The 25,231-nt window shown below is 40.1% G+C and overlaps 1 protein-coding gene across 2 annotated transcripts in view; it reads right to left on the bottom strand.

Annotated features, from left to right (window-relative positions):
• The window catches only part of ARHGEF12 (Rho guanine nucleotide exchange factor 12), a 77,149-nt gene that overhangs the window by 14,485 nt on the left and 37,433 nt on the right, over positions 1-25,231 (bottom strand). For both annotated transcript variants that reach the window (XM_050910909.1, XM_050910910.1), the window contains 24 exons: positions 19,373-19,471; positions 18,862-18,911; positions 17,968-18,025; positions 17,050-17,228; positions 16,380-16,457; positions 15,740-15,859; positions 14,983-15,117; positions 13,328-13,399; positions 12,439-12,531; positions 11,713-11,823; positions 11,120-11,218; positions 10,484-10,526; positions 9,973-10,078; positions 9,002-9,139; positions 8,465-8,497; positions 7,618-7,732; positions 6,392-6,497; positions 5,952-6,164; positions 5,365-5,494; positions 5,023-5,058; positions 4,230-4,384; positions 3,411-3,557; positions 2,518-2,603; positions 930-1,055 (listed from right to left, as the gene is read on the bottom strand). In XM_050910909.1, the coding sequence (XP_050766866.1) occupies positions 930-1,055; positions 2,518-2,603; positions 3,411-3,557; positions 4,230-4,384; positions 5,023-5,058; positions 5,365-5,494; positions 5,952-6,164; positions 6,392-6,497; positions 7,618-7,732; positions 8,465-8,497; positions 9,002-9,139; positions 9,973-10,078; positions 10,484-10,526; positions 11,120-11,218; positions 11,713-11,823; positions 12,439-12,531; positions 13,328-13,399; positions 14,983-15,117; positions 15,740-15,859; positions 16,380-16,457; positions 17,050-17,228; positions 17,968-18,025; positions 18,862-18,911; positions 19,373-19,471 (2,528 nt within the window). The remainder of the gene's footprint in view (positions 1-929; positions 1,056-2,517; positions 2,604-3,410; positions 3,558-4,229; positions 4,385-5,022; positions 5,059-5,364; positions 5,495-5,951; positions 6,165-6,391; positions 6,498-7,617; positions 7,733-8,464; positions 8,498-9,001; positions 9,140-9,972; positions 10,079-10,483; positions 10,527-11,119; positions 11,219-11,712; positions 11,824-12,438; positions 12,532-13,327; positions 13,400-14,982; positions 15,118-15,739; positions 15,860-16,379; positions 16,458-17,049; positions 17,229-17,967; positions 18,026-18,861; positions 18,912-19,372; positions 19,472-25,231) is intronic.

Genomic DNA, 25,231 nt, shown 5'->3' with positions numbered 1-25,231 from the left:
AGCACAATAACTACATTTGTCATTTTTATTAAGACTATAATTACCTGAACGCGTAACATCTATTCATCACATAAATGTCTATTACTTCACTTTCCAGTAATTAAATACAAGACAAGAAATGCCAAGATCTATCATTCAGACAACACATCCCCTCTCCATTTGCAATTACATATAGGAAAGGCTCATCACAAAAGCAGTGCCTTCCTTCCCTCATTACTTCACAGAGACCTGGTACCATCTCCAATCAATCTCAGTCATCGCCATACAGGGAAGACATCAGTTTACGCTTTCACGCTATAGCAAAACTACAGTACATTTTTCAATATAACCTCAACCCTTGTATTACCGGAGTTCTTCCCAGCCTGTGGTAATGAAGATAATGTTCTCTCCTCCAGATGCCACATGTATTCAAGCCCCTTTCCTGGCAGGCAGAACAGGTGTATATCATCTGTCTTCTGCCCGTGGTATGCATCAAAATTGCACTACTATAAGCAGTTTTCCCCACAGAAGTACTCATCCTTGGGAAACAGGCACCTCAAGTGAGATGCCATCTCCTGCCTGGGACAGTACGTGCTTTCTTGCATTCTATCAGGACATTCTGTGTTCCCCAGAATTAAAGGCTCCTCCCTCCAGAAATGATTAGCAGAGATAAAGGCCAGGCCAGGTTGGATGGGGCTTTGAGCAACCTGATCTAGGGGAAGGTGTCCCTGCCCATGGCAGGGGGGGTTGGAACCAGATGGTCTTTAAGGTCCCTTCCAACCCAAACCATTCTATGATTCTATAAATACAGTATTGGAAATGATCCCAATCTGAAGACAATATTAGACATGACGTCATTAATTATAACAACTTTATCTACAACCATTCATTACGCTATGCTGGCCACCAGCCACATCCTCAGGCAGCTCAAACCCTTGCATAAAATTCACCTGCACAAAAGTCTGGAAGCGAGAGTCCTTCTTCTGGCGTGACTTGATGACCTCTAGAGCAAAGGGCTGGTTACTGCAGAAGGTGGCAGTTGCATGTTTCAGCTTCTCCTCTGCTGGTCCACTAAACTGTGCCAGAAAGCCAAAAAAGCCAAATTTAGATAGACTCAAGTTCAGCATGTGCCACTTTCAACAGACGTATAGCCATGTAGCAGAACTGGTCTCATCAGGAAAGAAAGGAATTACTGGCAAAATATAAGAAGTAATTTCCATCCTGTTTTTAAGGCCCTGTCTTCCCAGTCTACTGAGGAACCCTTTTACATCTCAAACTCTACAGTTCTCCTATCTCCAGCCCTAGCACATCCAATCCTTTCCATAAATGCACTGCTAATTCAGAGGGAGAATACAGTGCCATGTCTCTACTGTCAGTCATAAGGAGAGCTAAAAAAACTGCACTCAGATGAATGACAAGGGATTATTTATCAGACTGTTGGTCAGCCAAGCCAAGACTAAAGGTCATCTTGCTTCTCAGGGACACCCATGCTTAAACACCAGAATATAACATAACATCTTATTTCCTAAACAAAAGTATTACAAAAACACGGCTAGGGGAAATGATAGCCATGAGCAGGGCTGAGAAATGTGCTGCAGGTGACAGATGGTTAATCTGTTGCTGCAACTCTTCCCATTCCTGCTACCCAGTCTGTGATGCAGCATAGTAACTCCTGAAAATACTCACTCTAGAGAATGAGATCCTGTGGGGTTTTGTTTTAGCCACTTAGCCAGAACACTATGCAAGGGCATATAACTATTAGCTTAAGGTCTAGCTTGCTCTAGCAGCTATTTTCTTGCTTTTTCGTAATACACAGGAGAACTGAAAGGGTTGGAGGTGTTTCTTTACCAGCCACATCTGATTTTCATTTTCTTCCTTTTTTTCTGGAATACTAGACAAACAGTGGGATATAAAAAAACACCACAAGAGACTTCCACATGAAGAGCTGAAAAGAACAAGCAGATCAATCTTCAATCCTAAATTAAGTAGGCTTGAAAACAAACAACAAACTAGGAGATTCCCGAAAGAGAATTTATTTTTTTTAAAGAATCTACATCACTCCTGCTCCTGTCATTTGGATCTCAGAAAGGAAGCCTGCAACAGTGCTATAAGTTTGAAAAGGTTCAGCTATGTAAATTCTAGGATTGGAAACCAGTATTTTTAACTATCTTTTAACTGCACCACAGGCAACACGATACATATTTCAGTGTTACTGAAATAAATTGTGCTACTACATTTTTCAAAACCCTACTCTCACCTTTATGTCTCCAAAACTACCTTTCTACTCTACCCACACATCATAAGGACGTTATTTTTTCTTCCTTAAATTACTCTTATCTCTAGCCAAATTAAAATCCTAAGAACTCTTCCTGCTCTCCTTCAACCCTCATTCTCTAGCTCTGTGTTAGAGTTGTCATTTCTATGGAGCCAAGACCTTCAGTTCCTATTAGCTGGGAATTACCTTCACTAACCTCTGGCTCTGTTTGTCGTTCTATGAAACATTATTTTCAAGTACAAGAAAGCAAAAAAGGATTTTACCCAGGAAAGCAAGTCTTCCCCAATTTGGCCAATAACAGAAGTCTCGTTCCTTTTTCGGATAGCTTTCATCTGATCGTTCAATGCAACTTAAAAAAAAAAAAAGTAAATTTTAGTAATACTGCTCAAATTGTTTGCTTAATTTTTAGCATTTATTTTAAAATAAAAGCTATTCTAGGAAAAGACTAGATTTGCAATAATTTCAATTAAATTAAAAAAAAGAAGCGTCCTGCAACATAATAAATTTAGCAGAATATCTAAGAAAATCTTATATAACTCCTTTCCACTTCTGTCTCACCTGTGTTCAAATGACCCCTAAGAACCTTTCCAGTCTAATCTTTTCTGAGGCTCAATATCACTGCCCTTTTAAAAACATAGGAATAATGTAGAACACACTTCAAGCCACCTGCATAAAATTATACAAGTGATTATTCAGTGGCAGAACTGAAATTCTGATTCTGAACAGTCCTTTCCCTAAACAATTAGAAAGGGCCGCCCTTCAAAACCACCTGCAAGACATCAATCTTTTCAGATTTGTTTTCATATTCTCTTCAACAACAGTTGTAACGTTTTGAACATTGACCCATAAAGACCATTCATCAAAGCATTGCTCCTTTTATCAAAGCATGAATCAGCACAAGACAGTCTGTGTACACAGACAAGAAAAAGCAGATATCTGAAACACTGGACACATGCATTCTTTATCAAAATATCTTTGTAAATCAGAAATGGAAAAACTGTGTGCAAAAGGAAGAACAGCTGTAGTATTCTTTTTCATCTGAAGTGTTGTACGAGGTTGCCTCTTGTTTCAGGGTCACTTGCTTAAATTCTTCAGATATTTGCATCCAAATTCCAGCTGAGACTACAAAGCTGAAAGGCACCTCAGCTGCTCTTACCATGAAGCCCAAGGATATCCTCCAGATTTGAAAAGATTTTCCGTTTGTCACTGGAGTTCAGGATCCCTTCCCGGGTGACACGCTGGTAGAAGACATTATGCAGAACCTTCAGCGTGCGGACATGAGCTCTCTCAGTGTAAAACAATTCTGAAGAGAGAGGGGAAAGCAAGACTCTAACTACCTACTTAAAGAGGTGTGGCAACATAGATCCAAATGTGAAGCAAACAGAAGTCAGAAGTATGAACTTACAAAAGCCTCCCTCACCAACTCTTCACTTGCTGGCCCATATTCCAGCTTGCTCCAGAATGGAGCCATGCTCTGCTATAATTCCAAGTTTGAAAGAACAGAAAAGCCAATTGATTCGTGACTCATAATTTACCGCAAACAAACAGTGAGCTCTTAGCAGCTCATATAGCCACACAGAGCATTCTGCAGGATTGCAAGACCTGAAATTGAGATGAATCTTTGAAGGTGCAGTTTGGTAGTAGCTTTCCATTTGCATCACGTGCTTTCTGGCCTAGACAGTGCCTCTTGCTTTCTTTTATAGAATATGATATTGCGAAGTGGCCTTTCAGTGTCAAAGCACTTAATATTCTTTATTTCTTCTCTAAGGACTGGATCAGTCTCATCTCAGGACACTTTTCAGTAACAAGTACAAGTTTCACACACACTAATTCTGCAAGCCAGAAGTAATAGATGGCCACTACTTTGAGCAGATGAGTGAAGAAAGACCTGGTTTTAAATTTTAAGAACTTCAGAGCTCCAGAGGACAGGTTTCAACTTTGTGCTTGGTGAGCTACGAAAAAATATCCATCTCACCATTAATCACTTCTTGGCGCTTGATTTCATAGGGTTTCAGCCCCATCAACACTTCTCGGCTCACAAGCTGCTGCCAGTTGGGAGGGTCCATGTCCATGTCAAAGTCATATAGCTCATCTTCACTTTGTACATCTGCATAACCAACGCTGTCCATCCTAACATGAAAAACCATGTCAGATACTTCACATTTTAGGCATGGGTGTAAGGAAGAAAGAAGAGAAAATCTAAGTATATATATCAGTTGTAAAGTATTATGAATATGCTCTCCATAACAGCTGGAGGCTGTTATATGCCTGAACCTACAGGCACATTTTCTAATTTAGCCCTTTACAGAACAACCAAGAGTGAATATCTGTTCTTACAGTATTTCCATAAGCCTCCTTTTAATGATACAGATAAAAGATATTTGACTTCAAGCAAATTAAAGTCGGTGAAAGGGCAGGTTACAATTTCTTTCCTCCATCTATCTGCAGATACAGAGCTAACAGCAATACACAGATTTAAAAAGAAAATGCGGAAATCTCAACTCCCTAACCCATCAATTCAAATCAGTAGATACAACTATGACTATACTTCACTCATAGATCAAAGGGCTTATCTGCATATGATTCACTCCACCTGTCCTATATATGGCTGCTAGTGTCTCATTTCATACATGCATTATTTAAGAAAAGGAAAGATCATGCAGACAATTGTACTGGCTCAGAACAATGAACACTACTGCATTCTACTTCATAACCTACTAAAATCTAAACAAATTCAGCGAAGTTCAAACATCTATAAGCATACTCACTTGCGAAAAGGCTTTGGTGTTCCCATGTCAACCATTCTGCAAAGAATGAAAGAAATTATTAGGGAAGCTTATGCAAGAATTTCATGCCAATCAGACATTCAGCATAACTTCAGAGTAAAGGCCTAACCTCCTAACTAGAACATTTTGTCCATCTGTCAGCCTCACCCTCCTGATACGTAGTTTCCTAGTCCTACCATAGTAGCAGACAGACCAGCATTTCCTACTTCTACCAATAACATTTAATACAAATGATGTCACTAATAGTTTTATGGACTAAGCTTCAGCAGCCATCGTCATATCGACTCTCTTCCAAGGCTCAAGCAACCAGGGCACCATAGTTACCTCTCTGATTCTCCCTCCTCCTCCTGCAAGTTTTCCAAAGGAGATGGGAATTCAAAGGTATTATTAGGTGTGCGGGGTGTGCCATCCATACAGTCATTAGCAGGTGGAGCTTCTCCAGTCTGCTTCAAACCTAAACAGAGCACAAGTACGAAATGTCAAGAACCGTACCAGATTAGAGTACATTAGAGACCTTCACAGCCTCTTCACAGCCTCTTGATTCACAGCCTCATTTCAGCTTAGAGCTGGAGGAACCGAATTCCTAGGTTGGTAAGAAAAATCTCAATGACAAGTGTTTCCAGATGACACTGACTTGTGCTTACAAAAGCAGGCACCTGAGACTGGTTTTTTTCCTGTTAGATGATCCAATGCCACAGTGATAGAACCCACATAACAACAATTTCTGGCCATAAGATTTCCTAATTTGAACCAGAGACTAAGTCAGAAAAGATGACTAAGGCAAGGAAGATCATGTCTAATGACATAAAAACATTTCCTAATTTGTCAGGTTTGTTGCATCAGAACCGTGCTTTGCATATCCCTTTCACAACGCAATCTTTAATCATTCCTCTTTGCTAGTATCATCCTACCTGATTCGCTGTCCTTGCTTCCCTCTGGAGAGGAAAACGGACCCATTGCCAAAGGAGACATTGGGTTGGCAGGTGGGTACGGTGCATCCGTTCCGTCACTGGAGGACCCACTCTGGCGCATCTTGCTAGAATCTGGTGGCTCTGGGCTAACAGAAGACGCTGTAGGTAGGTGCTTTGGATGGCGGGGCTTCTGCATTTCCATGGCTCTGCCAACTAAACAAACACAGAGCCGTTATATCGCTGAAAGAGCTTTTACCTGTTTCCAGCAATGAAGAGAAGAAGCATTTCAGGACAAAATTAGGTTTGTGTGTCTTCAAAAACATGTTTTAAAAACAAAAAGTTTACTGAGTCTTCTTAGCATGGATTTTTAAAAGACAGAAGAGACTTTATCTGGCTTTCAAACTAATAGTTAGGGAACATATATTCCTGGTCTGACATACTTGCACTGCTATCATGTCGACTCGGTCTCCTTGGTGGGCCCAGAATATTGGGAAAGCCTCTTCTCTTTCCTTTTTCCTCTCCTTCTTTCTCTTTCTTGATACTTTGCTGCAGTTAATATACAACAAAGAAAAGAAAAGCAAAGCAAAGAGATCACTCGTTTCTTCAAATTCAGTTATTCACTGAGCTATTCACTAATTCTTTAAAACTGCAGGAGTTCGGTACAAGAGAATTTTATTTCTAACAAGTTATTGAGAGGTCAACATCCTGCAGCATCACAGGCAAAGACAGCCTACGGACAGACTAACTATGAGTAGTGCGTAACAGGGTTAGCAGCAGGGAGCCACAGCATCTTAAGAGATACATCTGTTACCAGCAAAAACTTACACACCCTGTTTTCAACTTAGCAGGAGCTAGAAACCACTCTCTTCCCTAGGGTAAGAGACCAATTTACAGCGACCAGTAGCACCTTGTTTCTCTAAGGCACAACATCTTGTGACTCCAAACCTCCACAAGCATACAGACTCTAATCTGGGAGAGAGAAATACAACTTATCTTACCACTTCAGAAAGGTTGCGAACGCTTGATCTAACCTTTTCGCATTGTCAGTGCAGAACTGCTCATAACAGTCTTGACATTTCAAAGGAAGCTGGAACACTGATGAAAATAAGTAGCTACTTGACCAGATACACCCCCATACTGTGGGAGACGACTGAACACACCCACAGAGATGGAGTTTTGGTGGAAAAATTCATTATATAACTGGGAAAGTGTGGGTGGCAGGAAGAGTAGCTTTCCTGCATCATGAAGCATGAGTTTTTGGGTAAGTTTCTCAAGAAGAAAACTAAAGTATACAGGCCAACAGCCTGATTAGCCTTAATGAGATCCTCAAGTGATTCAAGGTTGCATTATATGAAACATTTCTCACCCAAAGTTTTAATAAGGCTAGAACTGTGAAAAACAAGCAGTTAGAATTCAGGCATACAGATAAAGGAAGAAAGAAGGCAACTCATTTCTAATTCACTTGTCTGAAAAGATATGTAGAACTCAGTTTCAACTGTCAGGTTTTCTGTGTAGCTCAGTAATCCCAGATCCTCTTGATGCAGCAATGAAGACTGTAAAATCATACCAACTTCTAATCTGTCATGCAAAAGTGGATTCCGAATTCTAACGAAGCACCCATGCCGGGCACCTTTAAACAAATGCACTCTGGTCACAACACTACTACCTTGATCTTTGGCAAGAAACCAATACGGCCACGCTTCTGCTCCAGGTTCCGAGGTTCTTTAACTTTGACTCCCAGGTGTTTCATGTAAGTAAGAATCACATACTGCATTGTGGAACTGCCAAATATATATTAAAAAAAAAAAAAAAGAAGATGGAGGATAAGGAGAAATATATTGGAAAAAATACATTTTGTCAAATGCAAACGTTCTATTGAGAAATTAACCATTTTTAGATTAAAAGAACTTGGCATCTTTTTTTTAAATACGAAACAAACTATCGCAGACAATGGGAAAGACTCAGCCAATATCAGAATTTGTCCTCTTGTAAACAAAAGATGAAGTATATAAAAGGCATATCAGCCTAGGAGGTAAAGATAGAATTTCGATAATTACACAGAAGGTCCTAAAATGATACACTAAATACATATTTGAAGTCACATTATAGTTTTGAGTTATGGTAAAAATAAGTAACAGTAAAAGATATGGTTGCTGTAAAGAGTATAGTAAAAGCTACCCAGACGGTTGTATACCAACTGAACAAGGCAAGGCACATACAGAAAATACATGTTAGATCAGATTGAAACAGCTACAAAACAAAACCAAAAGAAACATGAACTCTCAGCGACAGTAACTTTTTCAGATCTGAAACAAAGGCAACAAACTTCAGAATAAGAAGAGGTTGAGAGCAAGAGGTTGATGCTCTGAATTCAAATTAATTATGCCAGGGGATTTAGAAAATGAGAGTTTGTGGCTACAGCCAGCAGAGGGCTGTCTTGGTCTGCTCAGCAGAGCACAGAGCCGGCTGGGGGGTTTTTACTTCACAGACTAAGCCCGCACAACTTCCATTACCTCTTGTCTTCTTCCAAAGGCTGAGATGTCATCCTAAAAACAAGAAAGAATTTAAAAATGAAACTCAAAAAACAATTAACACCCAGTCACATCCACCCAGAGCATCAGCCGTTGTGTTCAAAGTGTCCTTTAGAATGTTAGAAAGTCCTGGGGCAGGGTTGGCAGGGAAGTAAACAAAAATGAAGGTTCAGCCGGGAAAACTGGATTCAGCTCACATTAAAAGAAAAAATGGGTTCTGAACCTATTAGGTTTCTACAACCCAAAAAAAGGACTCTGATCTAATCATGCACAAGCCGACAACGGAAGCACTACCTCTGCTATTCGAACAGTAGCCTCCTTAAAAAGATATACGGACTTTACTTAACTATTAGCTTACTTTTGACTATCATTACTCAAACATATGTTGATAGCAAACAAGGGAAGCAATGTAAATGTAGTGATGTCAAATTGCTTCTAGTTCCTAATTCCTTGCTCTGCTGTTGTCAGGTTCAGGGTAGAACCTTTTTTACCCCCACAATCATACTTGCTGTTACTCACAAGACTTCCTCAATTTTAGCAATAATGGGTTCTGCACATGCTCTTTCCTTCTCCACTGCATTCCGGTCACGAACTCTTTCTGCATCCAGCCTGGTTAGCTCTACTTCTGCCAGGGTCAATCCCATACTACGTTTCTGCCTGAAAAACGGGGAGAGGGAAGCATCGCTTGAAATTGAATACTGACCTGTAACAAGGAAAAGCAACCTCTTGACATTCAGAATGTCAAACAGGTTTCATTATTCGTTTCAGTATGAAAATGGAGAAGTCATGACATTTCTCCATAACATTTGCACTCACTGTAAAACATAGCTAAGACAGCCTTCGGAGGGGTAAAGTTGTATGATATCTATCAAGAGAGGCAGCCATTGCAAGGGTCAAGAAAAAGTAGTTACTCTTTTTGCAGCACCCCAGGTTGTATATTTGAAGCATATACTTGAATTGAGATATTTTTAGGTACGAAGAAGTCCATTATTGAACACTTGTCTTGGTATAAGGTCTCATGCTGGCACAGAGCTCTTATGACTCCACATGAAAGGGCATATTAATTATCAAATTCTACTATATGCCCATGACAGCTTTCTAAAGTGGATTATTCCATGCCCAAAGGGGAGAGGGAAGGAAAAAAGGAGAAAAAAAAAAAAAAAAGACTAAGCTGATTACAAACACAATTAGTAAGAAGGATTTATATAACATCACCTAAGTAACAATATTTTGAAATTGCCTCAAATACCTTCAAGGAATGAGGAATCCAAGCTCTAAAACTGATCTTGCAATTGATTACTTGCAACACAGTCTCAAAAAACATTCAAGGATTGGTCACAGGGTGACCCTGGAGGCCCTCTTCAGCGGCATCTTCCTATTCAGTCCAAGATGAATTACTATGTCCCTCGAGTTTGGACTTCCCCTGTATTGGCATGTTGACTGAGGGCAGGTATGAATTAAATGAAAACTACACAGACAACTGTTGTTACCTGAAATCTTCCAGATTCCTTTGAACTTCTGGACCGACTTTATCTTGCATAGTTTGTATAAACTGGCGATGAAGCTCTTCAGGAAGGAGTTCTGGCCTTCTTCTGTCTGTAAGTCAGAAAAGTTAATAGGTTATTCTTTTGAGAACAGTCCTCTCCGCCTTAGAATGAAGTCGCTCACAAGTATGCTTTAACCCATCCAAGAGTACCCTTTTGCCTTTCACTTGCTGATAATATGAACTTCAGTGCATTAAATGTAAGCAGCTTTGGTCACACCCACTATCATACTAAAAAATGTACATGCCAACGTGGCCAATGCTTCCCACCACTTAAGCATGTATCAGAGCACGCATTATGCCCTCCCCAAGAAACATAAGTAGTATTTATTTGTCTCTCCCTCTAACACATGACACTGTATGTTTCAAGTAACTCCAAGTACATTTCAGAAACTTGCTTGGACTGCCTCAGACAGTAGAAACTGCAGAAATAGATACCCAAGGCAAGAGCACCCTACCTAGTTCTAAGGAGATTTCATCTGGAACTGGAACTTTTAGATTCTGCAAAAGAAAAGAAAGGCTGGGAGAACATACACAACAAACACCACCCCAATAAAACACACAGTACAAAATACAAGAAAATACCCTCAAAAGCTGAAATCATACAACCTGAACATCTGACGCTATTAAGGGGGAGACTCCCATCCTGAATACATATTATATTAATCAAGGATCATTTCATCTAAGCATGGGGTATAAGCCTCTGCTACACTATCTGGTAGCGCAATTCATGACAGTAAAGAAGTTTCTCAGGCTTTCCAACAGACACATAAAATTTCCCAATCCTTGCAATAGCCACATCAATATAAGCAGCAATTATTAACTAAAGGGCAATGTATTACAGCTAGAGCTTGCTTACATATCACAAAATTATTTCTCCTATCAGACAACACATTCCCCGTGATTTATTCAGTTACCAGACATCTGAGGCTATACACCATTCATTTTGCCATATTCACTGGTAACATTTAAACAAAAATCTTTTTATTTTGGAGGACTTAACTCTCTAATTTTTTCCAGTTCAGGAGAGTGGAGAAAGGTAAAAGTCAACTTGCTAGATATGCTTGAAAGTGAGAGAAATGACTGGAACCTACTGCAGCTCGGTCCAAGAAGAACTGGTAAAACTCAAGGAAGACACGCCGAGTCTCTTTGGAGTTGGTCTGCTTGTACAAGTCTGCATAAAGGTAGCACAACTGTGGGAAACAGGAAGGGAAGAAATTAAGCACCATGGGAACACCCCTAACTCCAACTTTTCTTTCAAATATTTCAAGGAATTCAGCATTGCTGGATTGAAACTCTTCCTCTCTTCCTAGCCACCTTCAGCCATCTAGATTGCTCAGGTAACCTCAGGTAGGCTGCCCAGTAATCAGCAGAGAAGGGAAAGGCAGGGGCCAGGGAGAGAGATCAGACCTTCCCGGTAGACAACTAATCCCATCACCTTAGGGTGGAAGGAAGTGCTTTCAAGAGCTAAATACTTATTTGTAAACAGCTAAATGTAAGGGAGACAGTTCTCTTCGTGCTTCTCTTCATTTATCTGAAATACTCGCATGCCTGCACAGGATCTGCATTTCTTTCCTTGCTGATCCAGTCATGTCACTGACAACGCTACACCAGAACAAAGAGATCCTGATACACTCTGGTTAAGACTACCAATTTGGGCCAGGGAAACAATTCCAGAACATCTTACCAATGCTGCAGGGTCAAACTGGGACACCACATGATGCAAAAGAACAGCCAGGTGAGCTGGGCGCGATTTCAGGAGCTCAATGTTTTGGAAACAGCTGCATTGTCCATTAATCTGTAGAGATGCATGGAAACTATTTGAATTATTCAAGAAAGCTACTGTGAGAAAAACCAAGAAGCGTTGTTCCAACAGCTTAGCTCCTCATTTGTTTAATTAAAATAAAACCTGATCAATTCCAGAACCTTTGCAATGCCATTCTAACATCCCAGGAAGAGCTTACAATAGGAACACTTCTTTTAAATACTCTCTTGAACACGGAGTACAATATAATGAAATATAATTCAGAGCAAAGGACAGCTAAAATAACTCAGAATAAATATGTCAAAAGCCACGGCAGCTATACTGCTGTGACAATAATGCAGAACTTAGTAGAAACGAAATAAGCAAAAGAAAATTAAATAAGGTAAATGAATTTCTAGAAAGCTTGAACTTAGGAGAAAAAAGAAAGAGTAACAGAAAGAATCAAAGATGGCATATTGTCATAAACTTCCCAAATGTTTTTATTTGGCAAGATCAGCCATGACAGGAATCACATTCTCTAATTTTTAATTCACCACACAAGAACTGCTCAATAAAAACAAGTCATGGAGCACTTGTAGTTTAGGCACAGAGGAACAGAATTTTGGTCGAGGGGGAAAAGGGGTGGCTGAGGCTAAAAGTCATTCCCACCTGCTCCTGTTCAGTGTCAAAGTCATCATCCTCTGCTCCAATGATCTGAGGCCCCACTCGGGATAAAGGACTTCCAACACTGGACTGGGAATCCTGGGGTGAGTCGGGAGCGAGGGAAGAGAAGGGGAAGGAAGGGAAGGAAGAAATGTACAGTGCTATCACTCTCTTGGCACAGTAAACCTTCTTTACCATGTTAGAGATGTTACTATCATTTTTACTCTCCTTCACAAAACTCAACGGAAACTCATGTGTCTTTACCCAACCTTGTCCAAGTTTGCAGTTGCAAGATCCCCTTACGAATGCTTCTCCCAAGTTGCAAGCATTCAGAAACATTAAATCAGATGATTCAAAACTAACTGCATCATCTACAGACACAAGCACGCTAAGCATGTGGCATATGACAAATGCCATCTTAGTACAAATGGAGAAATATGACTTTGGAAAGTCAAGCAGATGAGGGGGAAAAATACTTCAGAAGTCATCCTAAGGAAGATAATAATATGTTCAGACAGGTCTGCACTTTCTGCTATGTTCCACTTTTACCTACTCTTGAGGTCATCCCTGATAATGCCAGCCTCATAATGACTAAATATCCTAAAGAAAAGACTATTTACTGCTGGACTCAAGGAATAAAGTATGTACAATGGCTCTACCTATTTTAGGTCCAGCTGTTTTACTGCTGAGTATATATTTCCCACTTCTAAATGGGCCTTCTAAAGCTCCATAAACATTTACTCAGCTAATTAACTTTCTCTGCACAATTTTCATTGCATTTTATTTTCTAAAGCAAAGTTTATGTATACTCCGTCTAGAAAGTGGGGGAAAAACAGCAAGGTTTTAATGGGCCCATTACAGGAGCTGCTGTTGTGACACTATGTTTTGTACTCACAGTATCCTGAACCTCAGTCTTTTCTGGGCTCTCATCTGGATAAATACGCTCCTTCAAGCCACTGCGAGGACTCTGGGAAAGAAGGAAGTTCAGTTCTGGTAAGTATCACCAAATCCAGGAAAATGAGAACTGCACAGTAAGTTTTTCAGCCACAACAGCCAAAACTTCTCCCTTCTCACAGAGGGAGCTGTTAAACAGCTGAGATATGAACAACTAAACTAAAGCGTGTGACCTACACGCAGAGTTTCCAAAAAAACCCAAAAAACAATAGAATGCAGAAGCAGTTTTGGTAAGAAAGCCAGTGACATTGAATAACAGCAGAGCTGTAAAATCTACTAGTGCACCTGGCCTTAGCTTTCTCTTTGCTCTCTCCACCTCTTCTGACAGTTTATGTAGTACCCATGTTGCTAGCTGTCTCACTAGGCCCTTTTCTCAACATCCCTTCTGAAGAGGGGGTTCCCAGCAATGGGCTCAGTATTCCAGGTGTAGTCTCACCGGTGCCCAGCAGAAGGGGCTAGTAACTTCCCTCCACCTGCTAGCAATCCTCTCTCTCCCGTAGCCCAGCAGACACTTGGCTTTATTTGCAAAAAGCATGTGCTGTTAGCTCATCTTCAGTGTGTCCACAGTAACACCCAGGTCTTTTCAGCTAGGCTACTACTCAAGCTGTGGGTTTCCAGCCTGTATTGATGCATGGAGTTATTTCACCCCAGCTGTAGAACTCTGGACTTCTTGTTAAACTTCAAGAGGTTTCTATTACCCCCAATCCTTAAGTTTCTCTGGGTCACTTTGGATTTAAAAGCTCAAATGTTTGGTGTGTCAATCACCTCCAGTGATCAAATATCATCCACGATACTGACAAGATTAAGTTTATTAGTAAGACAGCTACGAATTTTGTTCTGCATTTATTATATACAAACATGAGTGATATCTAGTCAGATCTGGAGTTGGAGAAGGAATGTTTCAAAATAGAGTCATGTTTGTTCACATTTTGGAGGTATATCTGACCCACCTTCCTTTCACTTCCAACTGCTAGTATAAATTTAGCTCCCACATCCTTAAGTTAAACAACAAACTTAGGCCAACGCCAAGTACAGAGTCTCAATTCCTCTGCACTAATCAGATAGTGACTTACTTAAGGATTAGGTCCTAAGGCACTCCAACAGGGAGACCATATGAGCACACAGATTGATAACTAATGAGTGAACAGACTAACAGCCTTTACTGTTGGCAATAATTGAAGCTTACTTGGTAGAAGGAAGGCTCTTCCGCACTTCCATGGCCACTTGCCCATTGACTGGATCTGAGTCACAGCTACCGCAATTGGAACATCACCATACTCTTAAAAGATGTTCTAATTGGCATCCCTGAGTTCTGAGAAAGATGCTGGCACCCATCTTTCTTTGCCTGGTTACAGGGATTGTGCCAGGAAAATCTAATCCTGGATAAAAACCCCAAACCCACACTATTTCTTTCCCAGTCCCTAATGGAAGTCCAATATAGTATGCTTCCTCAGGGAAATATTTTTGGTGTGTACCGAGAAGCCTATCCTAGTAATACACAGCGTTACTGAGACAGAGTACATATGTATGATACACAAGACAACACAAACTTAAAGAATCCGTACAAAAAAAGTCATGGAGCTGTGCAAGACTCACATCAGCAATGTCACTGTTTGGTCGGGAGGGGCTGTCACCACTGTAATCCAGTTTGCTCACACAATCCCCGCTCTCTGCCTCCGCTTCACTGATCTGCAGTGATTCCGAAACAGACCTGGAGGACAAGACTCCATCCTAAAAAGATAAAGCGAGTTGGGAGACAGCACAGAGCAAGTAGAATATTTCAAGAGACAATCCTTAAACATTAGCTGTTTCAAAATCCGGATAGTTCACATTATTTATAACACTTTCTTCATGTCTCTAGAAAAGGCTGCAACACTTTTCTGAGAGAAGACAACAGAAAATCACACCAAGTTTTCAGGACTTATAACATTATAGGCAGAGGGAAAAGGGGAAAAATAGTAACACCTACTTTTTTTTTTTTTTAAAGTAAAAGCAAAGCTGTTTTAGGCTTCCAGTTATTCATTCTCCACTGTAAGAATGACTTCACAGGCTTCTTTTAAGTTGTATTGACAGACAGACTAATAAACACATCATAGTTTGCACTTACTGCAAAAGGAGTTTTTCACAGATGATTTGAAAGTCCATTGTAAAGTCTACTTCATATACTGACATTGCACTATATTGCTTGACAGCCTCTGCAAGCCTCATTACAAGTCTCAGCTCTAGAGGGTGCAATTTGCCTGTACAAGCACCGCAGAGCACGGCAGGGAACCCCTGCTTGCCCAGAACACCATCATCCCCCAAGAATTTTCACCCCGAACACACCACAGAGAAGCCTGACACATTCTGTTACCTGAGTACAGCCTGTGGCTTTGGACAACTGCTCTTGCAGCTGAGGAATGTGCTTCTTCGTTTCCTGTATCTCTTTGAGCAGTCGTGTGGTGGGTGAGCGGCTATACTCTTCTTGCAGAGACTGAAAAATAATTTTATGAACTTTCACTCAGTATCTCCTCAATATCAAAGCTTAGAACTACAACCTACTAATCTTAATTCCGTTTACACATTTTAAATAATAAACAGCACATCTGCACACCTACCAAGCTGATGCTACAGAATGTTCATTTTATACAGCTCTCCTCTCTCTCCTGTGCCATATGAAAATAACCACATCCTAGAGATTTATTGAAATCTCTCAGTAAGAGTCAAAGATGCTTACTTGCCAAAGGATTAGATCAGATTGACGGATATGTACATTTCCACTTAAGAAAGCTCCCACAGATTTTTTCTTACTTTATCAAGGATTAAAAACTCAAGAGCTGATCAGTAAGAGTGACTAGATCTCTGGTGTTAGGCCGGTACATAGAAAAGCTAAGCTGAAACACAAGCTATGCAAGGGAATGTTGAAGATGCTGCTAAGTAGTGATTCAACAACTGATCTTTGTATTTGCATCATACTTTCCTCCACCCCTCTCAAACTCATGCGACTCCAGTACCTGCAGCCGCTCCTGCTCTTTCTGTAGCATCTTTCTCAGAATCTCCACCTTCTGGTTGTGGACAATATTATTCTCCTCCTAGAAAATACGGAGAGATTAAGGGTCGGGTTTTTTCGTGCAGATGGGAAGAAAGATAAGGAAAAGGGATATGCCCACTTTTCATCTACTTCCTAAACATGGGCTCCGAAAAGCCCTACAAGAAGCAATTCAAGTTTCTAAATCCTATCCTATGCATTCTTTCCTACTTTTGAAAATACCTATCAACATTAAAAAAGACAGACCAGAAGTGTTTGCTTATTTGCTTTCCCAACTTTTCTTTGCCACATGTCTGCACACTTCACAATCCACTTTTTAATAGAAGTTACAGCATGACTGGCTTGGACCAGACAATGTATAAACTCACATCATGCAAATTACATTGTATCTCAAAGACAACTTGTGAAAAACCCCTCAATTGTATTTGTATTATCTCAGATGGATATTTCTACTTGCAAAATGTTTTTCCCCATGTAATTAAATGCCCACTGGGTGGCAGGATAAATATTCCAATTTCAATTTGTGATTTGTGCAAGAAGCACAAAACAATTCAAGAAAAAAAAAACAAACCAACCATGACTACATTTCTTCCACTGTTACTCTGATTCTTTGAAAAGAGAGCTTTAAATCTTACCCCCACAAGCACTGGACTAGTAATCCTTTCTGCATTTCCTGATGTGCCAGGCGAATGGAGAGATGTCATGATGGGAGACATATGCCCAAATGCTGCCAGATCCATTTCAGAATCAGCTAATGGAATCTGGGGTGACCCTGGTGGGCGCCCCTGAACAGTGAGAGCTACATAGGAACCCGCTGCAGGGAGAACAAGAACAATTCACATTTCAGACACACTTGCAGATTCCTATGGTTGCTGTTTCTCTGGTTGCCATTTCTCCCTAGAGACAAAACTCAGACCATTCTTCACCCATTTGTTCTTCAAACCAGAGAACCTGAGAGCACTGTCAGCTCTGTTTTAGAGATCTCTGTTTAAATTTCAGGTAATCCAAAAACTTTCATGATAATCATCCTTAATAAAAGCACGCAATCCAATTTCTAGTCTATCAGGTTACATTTATGAAGTTGCATTTACAGTATACATATGCTCAGGCCACAAAATAAACTGTGCTAGGGTGGAAGGAGCCGCTACCACCTTCTTCATTGTACAAGAAAATCAACCAAGAATGTACTTCCTTTAGAAACACCAGTACTTTGCAAGCATCATACAGTAATCTACATTAAGAGTGTCTGAATAGCTATGGTATTTAAAGTGGAATCAAAAGACGGGAAGATGTGTAGGCAAAGTTTGATGGTAACTTCAAACACCAAGCTAAGGAGAAACTGCAGAAGCATGTATCAGCTCAAGTCTGAGATGTCAAAATTACCTCAATTCCACTTCACTGTTTCATACACACCCTTTATCTCTCAGCATAGGGCATGGTTAGACCTCCTCCTTGACACCTGATAGCTGAATCGCTCATTGGTCCTTCAAAATTATGCCTTTCATGCTTTAAAGGAGCACAGTGACAAAAAATAGTAACCTGCCTTTACTTACACTTGATCAGCTTTACCACCTCCAAATGGTTTGAGTGTGTTACAAGAGTGCCATTCACCTGGGGGTAGGGAGGAAGAGAAAGTTAACAGTGTTTAGCTACTGATTTCCAACCAAAAGGTACCCACACACTACACAATAAGCACTAGAATGAGGAACAATATTTCTTTTCCCTCCATCTCCATTACTATGTCTTTCAAGACACTAACAGATAAACAATTCATCCTTCTAACAGTTTATCTCGGTAAGCAGAGCTCTGCAAAAAGAAAACTATACACACATACCAAAGAAAACCAAGCAACCAAACCAAACAAAAAAAAGGCAATCCACCTCTGACTGGGCAGAAAAAAAAAAAATCAGAGTAGCTAATTTAATTCATTAATTTAAATGTCTAATTGAAATCCTAGCTCTATCTGTGTCAGTAGCTGCTGTAGCACAACCATCATTTTGCAGCAACAGTTTAGACAGTCCTTTTAGTTACTGACTTGATTTCTTAGTTGTTTGGGACTAAAAGAGAACACGAATCCAGGGGCAGTTAGGGGAAAAAACAATAATCCGAGATGACTAATTATTTACAGGTAATTGTTAATAACTCTCTGTTCCTTCTCTCCCCTGCCACTTCTGTTTTTATTGTACATGTGATACTTGAACCTTGTAGAATGCTGAACTCACCCATAAAGTTCCGAAATAAGAGTGATCTCCACAACAAAACTAACATTCAGCAGCGGGCTTTCAGTGGTTACTGTTCTGGTATCCCCAGAACACAGAAACTTAGACCATTCCTCTGTCCCACAGGCAAATGCAAACATCACAGCAGACATATTAATGACATTCTTTCAGGGAAAGAGCTCATTTAATACAAAGGATCTATTTCTCTGATGATTTGAATGCCCTTACCTTGATAATTCTATCACCTGTTTGCACTCCAGCCCGCATGGCTGCTCCATCTAGAGGGGCAAGAAATCATTTCGTTCCAATTTCAATAGAACCATTCAAAGCAAAAATGGTTTAAGCACTTCTGTGGTTCCACACAAAGCTACTTCCTGCACTCACCCAAGCTTCCTGTCTCTATCAGATTAAAATCTCTGAGTATCTAGACTAGAGCAGTTCTGTTCTCATTTTGCAGTGGATACATCAAGCCATAATCGCACCACGTTTCAAGGAGTCATTTACTTCCTTCTCAGATGCAAGAGGTCAGTTTCCAAATACATCAGACACTGAGGAGGTGATTTACTGCATCCCAACAGTGCAACACTCTGTCCCTGCACATTATTCCAAAACTACAGCCATCCCACCCGTGAGGAAGGCATTTGGAGTTTTCTCCTCCAGCTCATGCACATGTTTCTTTGATTCACATGAAAACCCTCTAGGCTGCTCTCTGGCTAGCACATTTAGCAAGTCTGCTTACCTTCTTTGACGGACTGCACGAAGACTGGATTGTCTCCGCTGACTGTCAGCCCAAATCCGTTTTCATCTCGTTGGATAACAACACACCGTTGAACAAGACCTGCATAAGAAAGGTGGGGAAAGGGCAGAAGAAAGAGAAGGAGAGAAATACAAAGAGACACAAGCTAGGCATCAGTCCAAAACCTTATCCTGCTAGATAATCACAGAGCACTGAAAGAAACTGGTACAATACAACAGAGGGAAAAATATACGAGAGACAGAAACAGGGCATCAGTCCAGAAACAGATAGGAATGTCAAGACAGGTCAAGCTTATTGCTTCAGTTACACAAAACAGAGATATACAACACTAGAGATGCAGACAGCTCTGGCACATCAGACACAACTTGAGGTAAAAGCAGCTTTTAAAGAAGAGCAGCTATGTACACGAACCAATGAGCATAATTTCCTTTTGTCTGTATTAATAGTTCTTCAAAGTACGGTAGAGGGCTGTCATGTTCCAGTACACCATCAAAACCACCAAACAACTTTTACAACCTACTCTAAAAAATAAGTCACAAATCTCTCAGACTAACATCAGCGGGTTGGACTGAAACAGATTTATTGATCAGGAAAAGTTCTCCCAGTTCTCAGCAAAACTCTCATCTTGGGGTACCTGCTGTTCCAGATAAGAATATCGCACAGAACCAGAACAGCAGCAGTAAAGAAGTACAAGCCACATTTACTACACTGAACAAGACTTCTGAAATCAAGAAGAAAATCATGCTTCCCACTGAGCTACTGAAGTACAGGGCCAAAATCCCAGGAGATATGAGTTTGAATCTGCTCCTCCTTTAACTTTCTGTGTGACACCAAAGGCAACTTGTTTTGTTTCCCAGTGTTAGGATTACTCAGTATAATGTGAACATAAATACTGTTGCAGAGATAAATGTACTTAGTAGGTGCAGCATTTTGAAAAGGTGAAATGTTGTGTATGTCTGTTGTTGACCTAAAAATGAAATAAGGGAAAAACAAAACAAAACAAAGCAAAGCAAAGCAACAGTCCTGGCATATTCATTGCAGAGCACTCTCCTAGGAGTATCTGCAGAAAGCCTACCACAATGGAGCCCTTATCTTGAAAAGTGACTTTAGGAACTCTGCAAAATGCTTCACGGATGTTCTTTTATTTACACAGCAGAAACTACTAGCTACTAAACATCACCCTTACTTCCAGCTTGCTTTGCTTCTTCGTTTCTAAAGCCACATCAGGCAAAATTCTTAGAGCAGCATCTTGAGAAAGAATTGGAGTTCTCCACAATCAGATACAAAAACTGTAGCAGTTTTGTTTAGTATGGAGGGAGCAAAGGGAACTGTGAAGATGCTGCCCCAGCGAGACTGTCTTTTCTGGAATAATTTTTAAGGAATGAATTGTAACATAGTGTGGAGTCATACCCATGTCTTAAATCACTCTCGCACCACTACAGCTCCTTTCACTTCTCTGGAGCAACTCCTAATGGAAATGAGGAGCCTCAAGTGAAAATACTGTCTGCCCAGTCAGCCCTGTTCTCCTAGAGTGTGGCATATATGAAAATGGGTGTGGGAGTAGTGGAAAAGAGGTTGCATTCCAGCACTTCTGCAGCAGTCTGGTCACAGTATCATATCCCAGTAACTCCCCTTTCTGCCGATAAAGTAGAAGCAAATTATGCTATACATAGCGATCTGCAGTAAGTTGATGGAATGGATGCAAGGTGAAAACAGACAAGAGGAAAAAAAACCACCACCTTTCACACTCTCTTTATATGGTTAAGTGAAAGAACATGCCTCTCCCTTTTGTACCTCCCACTTTTCTATAGGACCAAGCTTCTTTAAGTCTCACTTCACAAGAATGATGCCCCAGGGTGGGGTGTGGGAAAGAGAACATATGCTATTTCATAAAAACAGCTCGTTTTAAACCCTGCTGCCAGACGTACAGGTTTTATGAGTAAGACACTAACTAATCTTTTGACTCACAAGAACTGTCCTTGTTTAAAGGCACAGTATAGCCCTGCATACTCGTTGCTCTTCCACTGCATTTCTCTCTTTTCCAGAACCAATAACCCTTGGATCTACTGATAAGCTTCCTCCTTGAATGAACCTGATGACAAAGCAGAGGCAATGCAGGAGATGCAACGTAAACTGACCTTACAGAGTATAATTTAAGTTCCAAGAATAATCAAGTTAAACTGTTTCACACCACAAGTCTCAATTTCACCCAAGACCACCTTTTAATTTTAGAATGGGGAAGCAACTGAAATTAGGACAACTCAAACCCAAATTAGTCCATAATTGCTTTTTCCCTGTATTTGTTCCCTTCAGACAAGAAGTGGGCACTTAATTCTTCTCCTAACACAATATAAAAGGCTGGAATGAGGTCTACGTAGGCCAGCTGAGACATACCATGCTTGACTGAGATACACAACAGCTTTAAAGTGATTTTAATAAAGTTATCTGAAAGTTTTCTGAAGATAACACTATTACCTGCAGAACTAGATCAGCTTTGATAGCACTCCCTGTCTGAACCAGGTAAACTAAAAAGAGCAACCTTCAAATGCTCTCTTTTAGTCTGCTGCAAGGAAAAATTAGGAAAGAAACGCCCCAAATCTGTCATTTGCTCACTTTTGTTCTTCAAGTAAAATACATTCAATCTGAAATCTGCTTAGTGGTGGAATTTTAAAACCAGAGCAGCAATGTTTTCATAACCCACGTCTTGTACCTTGAACACCTCATTAGACACTCTGGAATGGACTGAAAGGAAAGCCACAAACCACTGAGAGCCCAATGACACGCAATGTAAAGTTTTCAATAGCTGTTACTTCCACGCCTGGATATCACAAGTACATACAGGAATTCTTACATTAAATTACTAACTAAACCAACTTCACCCACTTTAATTAAAGTCTATGAATTCGGGGCAATGCTGAAGAGTCCATGTTAGCAAGTGGCAATCACCTTTTCATTCACCTTTTTTGCTTTCGTGTTCCAATTCTCAGCGTTCCCTGGATGGAAATCATGAATCATTCATTTTGAAATATCTTACCACTGTATTTCACTTTTTCCAGCTGAAGCTTAGTAAAGATTACAAGGTCAACAGAACTAAACATTGATAGTACTCAAAATCAAATCAATAATAATCTTATTCCCACATTAGCTTTCACATGACAGCATCTTGATGGCATGAAATGAGGAGACATCACTGTAACTATGCTTTAAGTGCACAAAATCAGACTACATGTTCATATCTTGAGTGGATTCAAAAATTCTGTGGAGAAAAAAAATAAGTCTTAAAAATCCTTTTTCAGCCTCATGCATATTATAATTCCCCAAACTCATTGGTATAGCCTCAAGCCAAGAGTACAGTAAAGCAGCTAACCATGTGCTGTAGTTAAAGAGGTTTAAGATTAGAAATTAAAGCAGTTAGAAATTACCAGTCTCACAAAAAAGGAACTGCAAGAAAAGCTAAGATGATCAGCTCTTCAATAGGTGGCACTATTCCCTCTGCGACATCGTGGCTCAGTTCTCCAGCCCCGTTACAAGTGTGCCTTTTGGATAACAGGGAAGGGTAAAGTCCGAACTTCTCAAGGTCACTGACACACCATGGTAAAAATGACTGTCTCAAATGGTCTTGCCAGATACATTTCCATTGTCCAAGAGCTTCTCTAGTAAAGAGATCGTTTACCACCTTCTCTTCTACACATCCTAAATATTCGAAGTTATTCAATAAAATAGGAAATTTCATTTCCCTAGCAGTGCACAACAAATAGAGCCGGGGTTCATTCTAAAAACCTGACTCACTAGAGAGAATGGAGACATGAATTACATCTCCCATAATACAATGTAGCTTCTCCTCTGATCAAACTGTGTGGGACATGGCATGGGAGGAGACTTGTGAACTATAACCTCCCTGGAGGCATGAGGCCACAGTGGGAAAATGCAATGTAACATAGTGATTTGAAATGAATCATTCAATAAACAAACTCCTTGGGGTTTCGAGAATGTTCAAATGTTTCAATTCATTTGGGAAGATATATTTCTATAAAATATTTTCAGAAACCCTGCTCCACAAAATAAATAAAACTATCAGCTTTTATGAAGAAAATTTCTCTCAGGATGAAATTCTGATTTTCACTTAGTTCTAGTTATTACCGTGATCTTCATACCAAATGCCATATTAGCAGCATTCTTCAGATTCTTCCACTAACCTGGTAACAGAAGTCATGTAAAGTCAGTGCAAAAACTATATTGTTTGAAATTAGTACAGTGTATTGTGTCTTCATAAAACTGTTAGGAACAATGGCACTGAATACCATTCATAAACAAGGCTTGGTAACCTTTCTAGAAAAAAAAAAACAAACAAAAACCAAAAAACACAACCATGTATTTTAACCATGATAAATAGGACTATCTGCTCCCATGGCAACAACACATTCAACCCCTGTGGTCAAGTGCCTTGCACTCACAGCCGTTTCTGGCTATTATAAGGGTAGTGATGAGGAGCTCCCAAGAGTCCTTTTAAGAGTCTGGAAAAATGGTGGCCACAATATAAAGACACACGGCTGACAAGAACTGCAAGAAACAAAACAGGAAGAGTAAGTTCAATTTAAAAACATCTCAACAGGGTAAAATCTGGGGTTTCAAAACAAAAAGATTTAAAAACTTATCCCAAAGTTGGAGAGAATACATGAAAGAGTATGTATACACTCTAGTCTAATATTTGGGCCAGAAACTGATCACTACTAAATATAAAGGAAGATATCTTTGGAGAGCAACCAAGTTCTGGGTAAAAAGGAAAAGTAACTGATATCTCACCTACCACCCTGAAAGCTAATTTCAGTTTTAAGTTCATTTAAGATACATGAATTCTACTTCAAGAAACCGGTATCAAGTATTGTGGGAGGTTATGGCACTAATTAGTAAATTACAGCATATCTGAAACTACACTCAATCTCTCTCCTGATCATCTAAATTTTGTTGAATACACAGATATGAGACGGTTCGATTTATGGAAGAAAATATCACACTCTAAGTTTCATGTCACTATAAATCAGCTTCTGCATATTAGAACAATTTCCCTATCTAATCTAATCTGCACCACCACCACCACCCCCCCCAAGCTGCTCATATACTTCAAGAAATTCTGGTCTCTTGCTCCTTAATTAAGGATTTCAAGAGGTAAGAACAAACACATACACAAAAGCCACACCTCCTTTTCCTGTTGTCATTCAAGAGTCTTCTATTATTCACTTTCCAATGGCTAGCCAAAGAAAGAGCCAGCTAACATCCAGTCACCAGCGAAAAAAATATCAGTACAGTATTTCTGCTTGTAGGTTTTTAAATAGTTTGGTCCCATCCAAAGCAAACAGCAGACTTCTCTACACATACCACAGAACTTGGGAAAAGTATAGGGTAGAGACAAAAGGCAGGGCAAGGTCCAACACAGCAAAGGCCACTGGAAAGGAAGGATGAGTGGAAACTGCTCCCATAGATACTGGACATGGTTAGAGCATCTGCAGGAAACTTTGGGGGAAGTAAAGGCTTACATTAGGAAGTCATGTTTCTTTCTGCCATACATGAAAAACCAGGACACTGTACAGACTGAGGGAGAAGTGTAAACACAGATACATTCCATCCAGCATACCAAATGTTTCCTGTAATTAACCTACAATAGTTTGACAGCACCTCCAGTATATTATGGGTAAGCACCATTAGGCAAAAATTAATGCAGGTTCAAGACACAGGGATCTAGACAACCTGACTGCGCTGTCACTAACCAGCATCTACCTGGCAAGGGGAAGAGCTGGTCAAGGTTTCAACACAAGCTCATCAGAAGCATCATCCCAAAATATA

This window comes from Gymnogyps californianus, chromosome 25 (assembly GCF_018139145.2).
Source record: "Gymnogyps californianus isolate 813 chromosome 25, ASM1813914v2, whole genome shotgun sequence".
NCBI classification, from domain to species: Eukaryota; Metazoa; Chordata; class Aves; order Accipitriformes; family Cathartidae; genus Gymnogyps; species Gymnogyps californianus.
The sequence above is the reverse complement of the archived record's forward strand: the minus strand, read 5'-3'. Positions and strand labels throughout refer to the sequence as shown.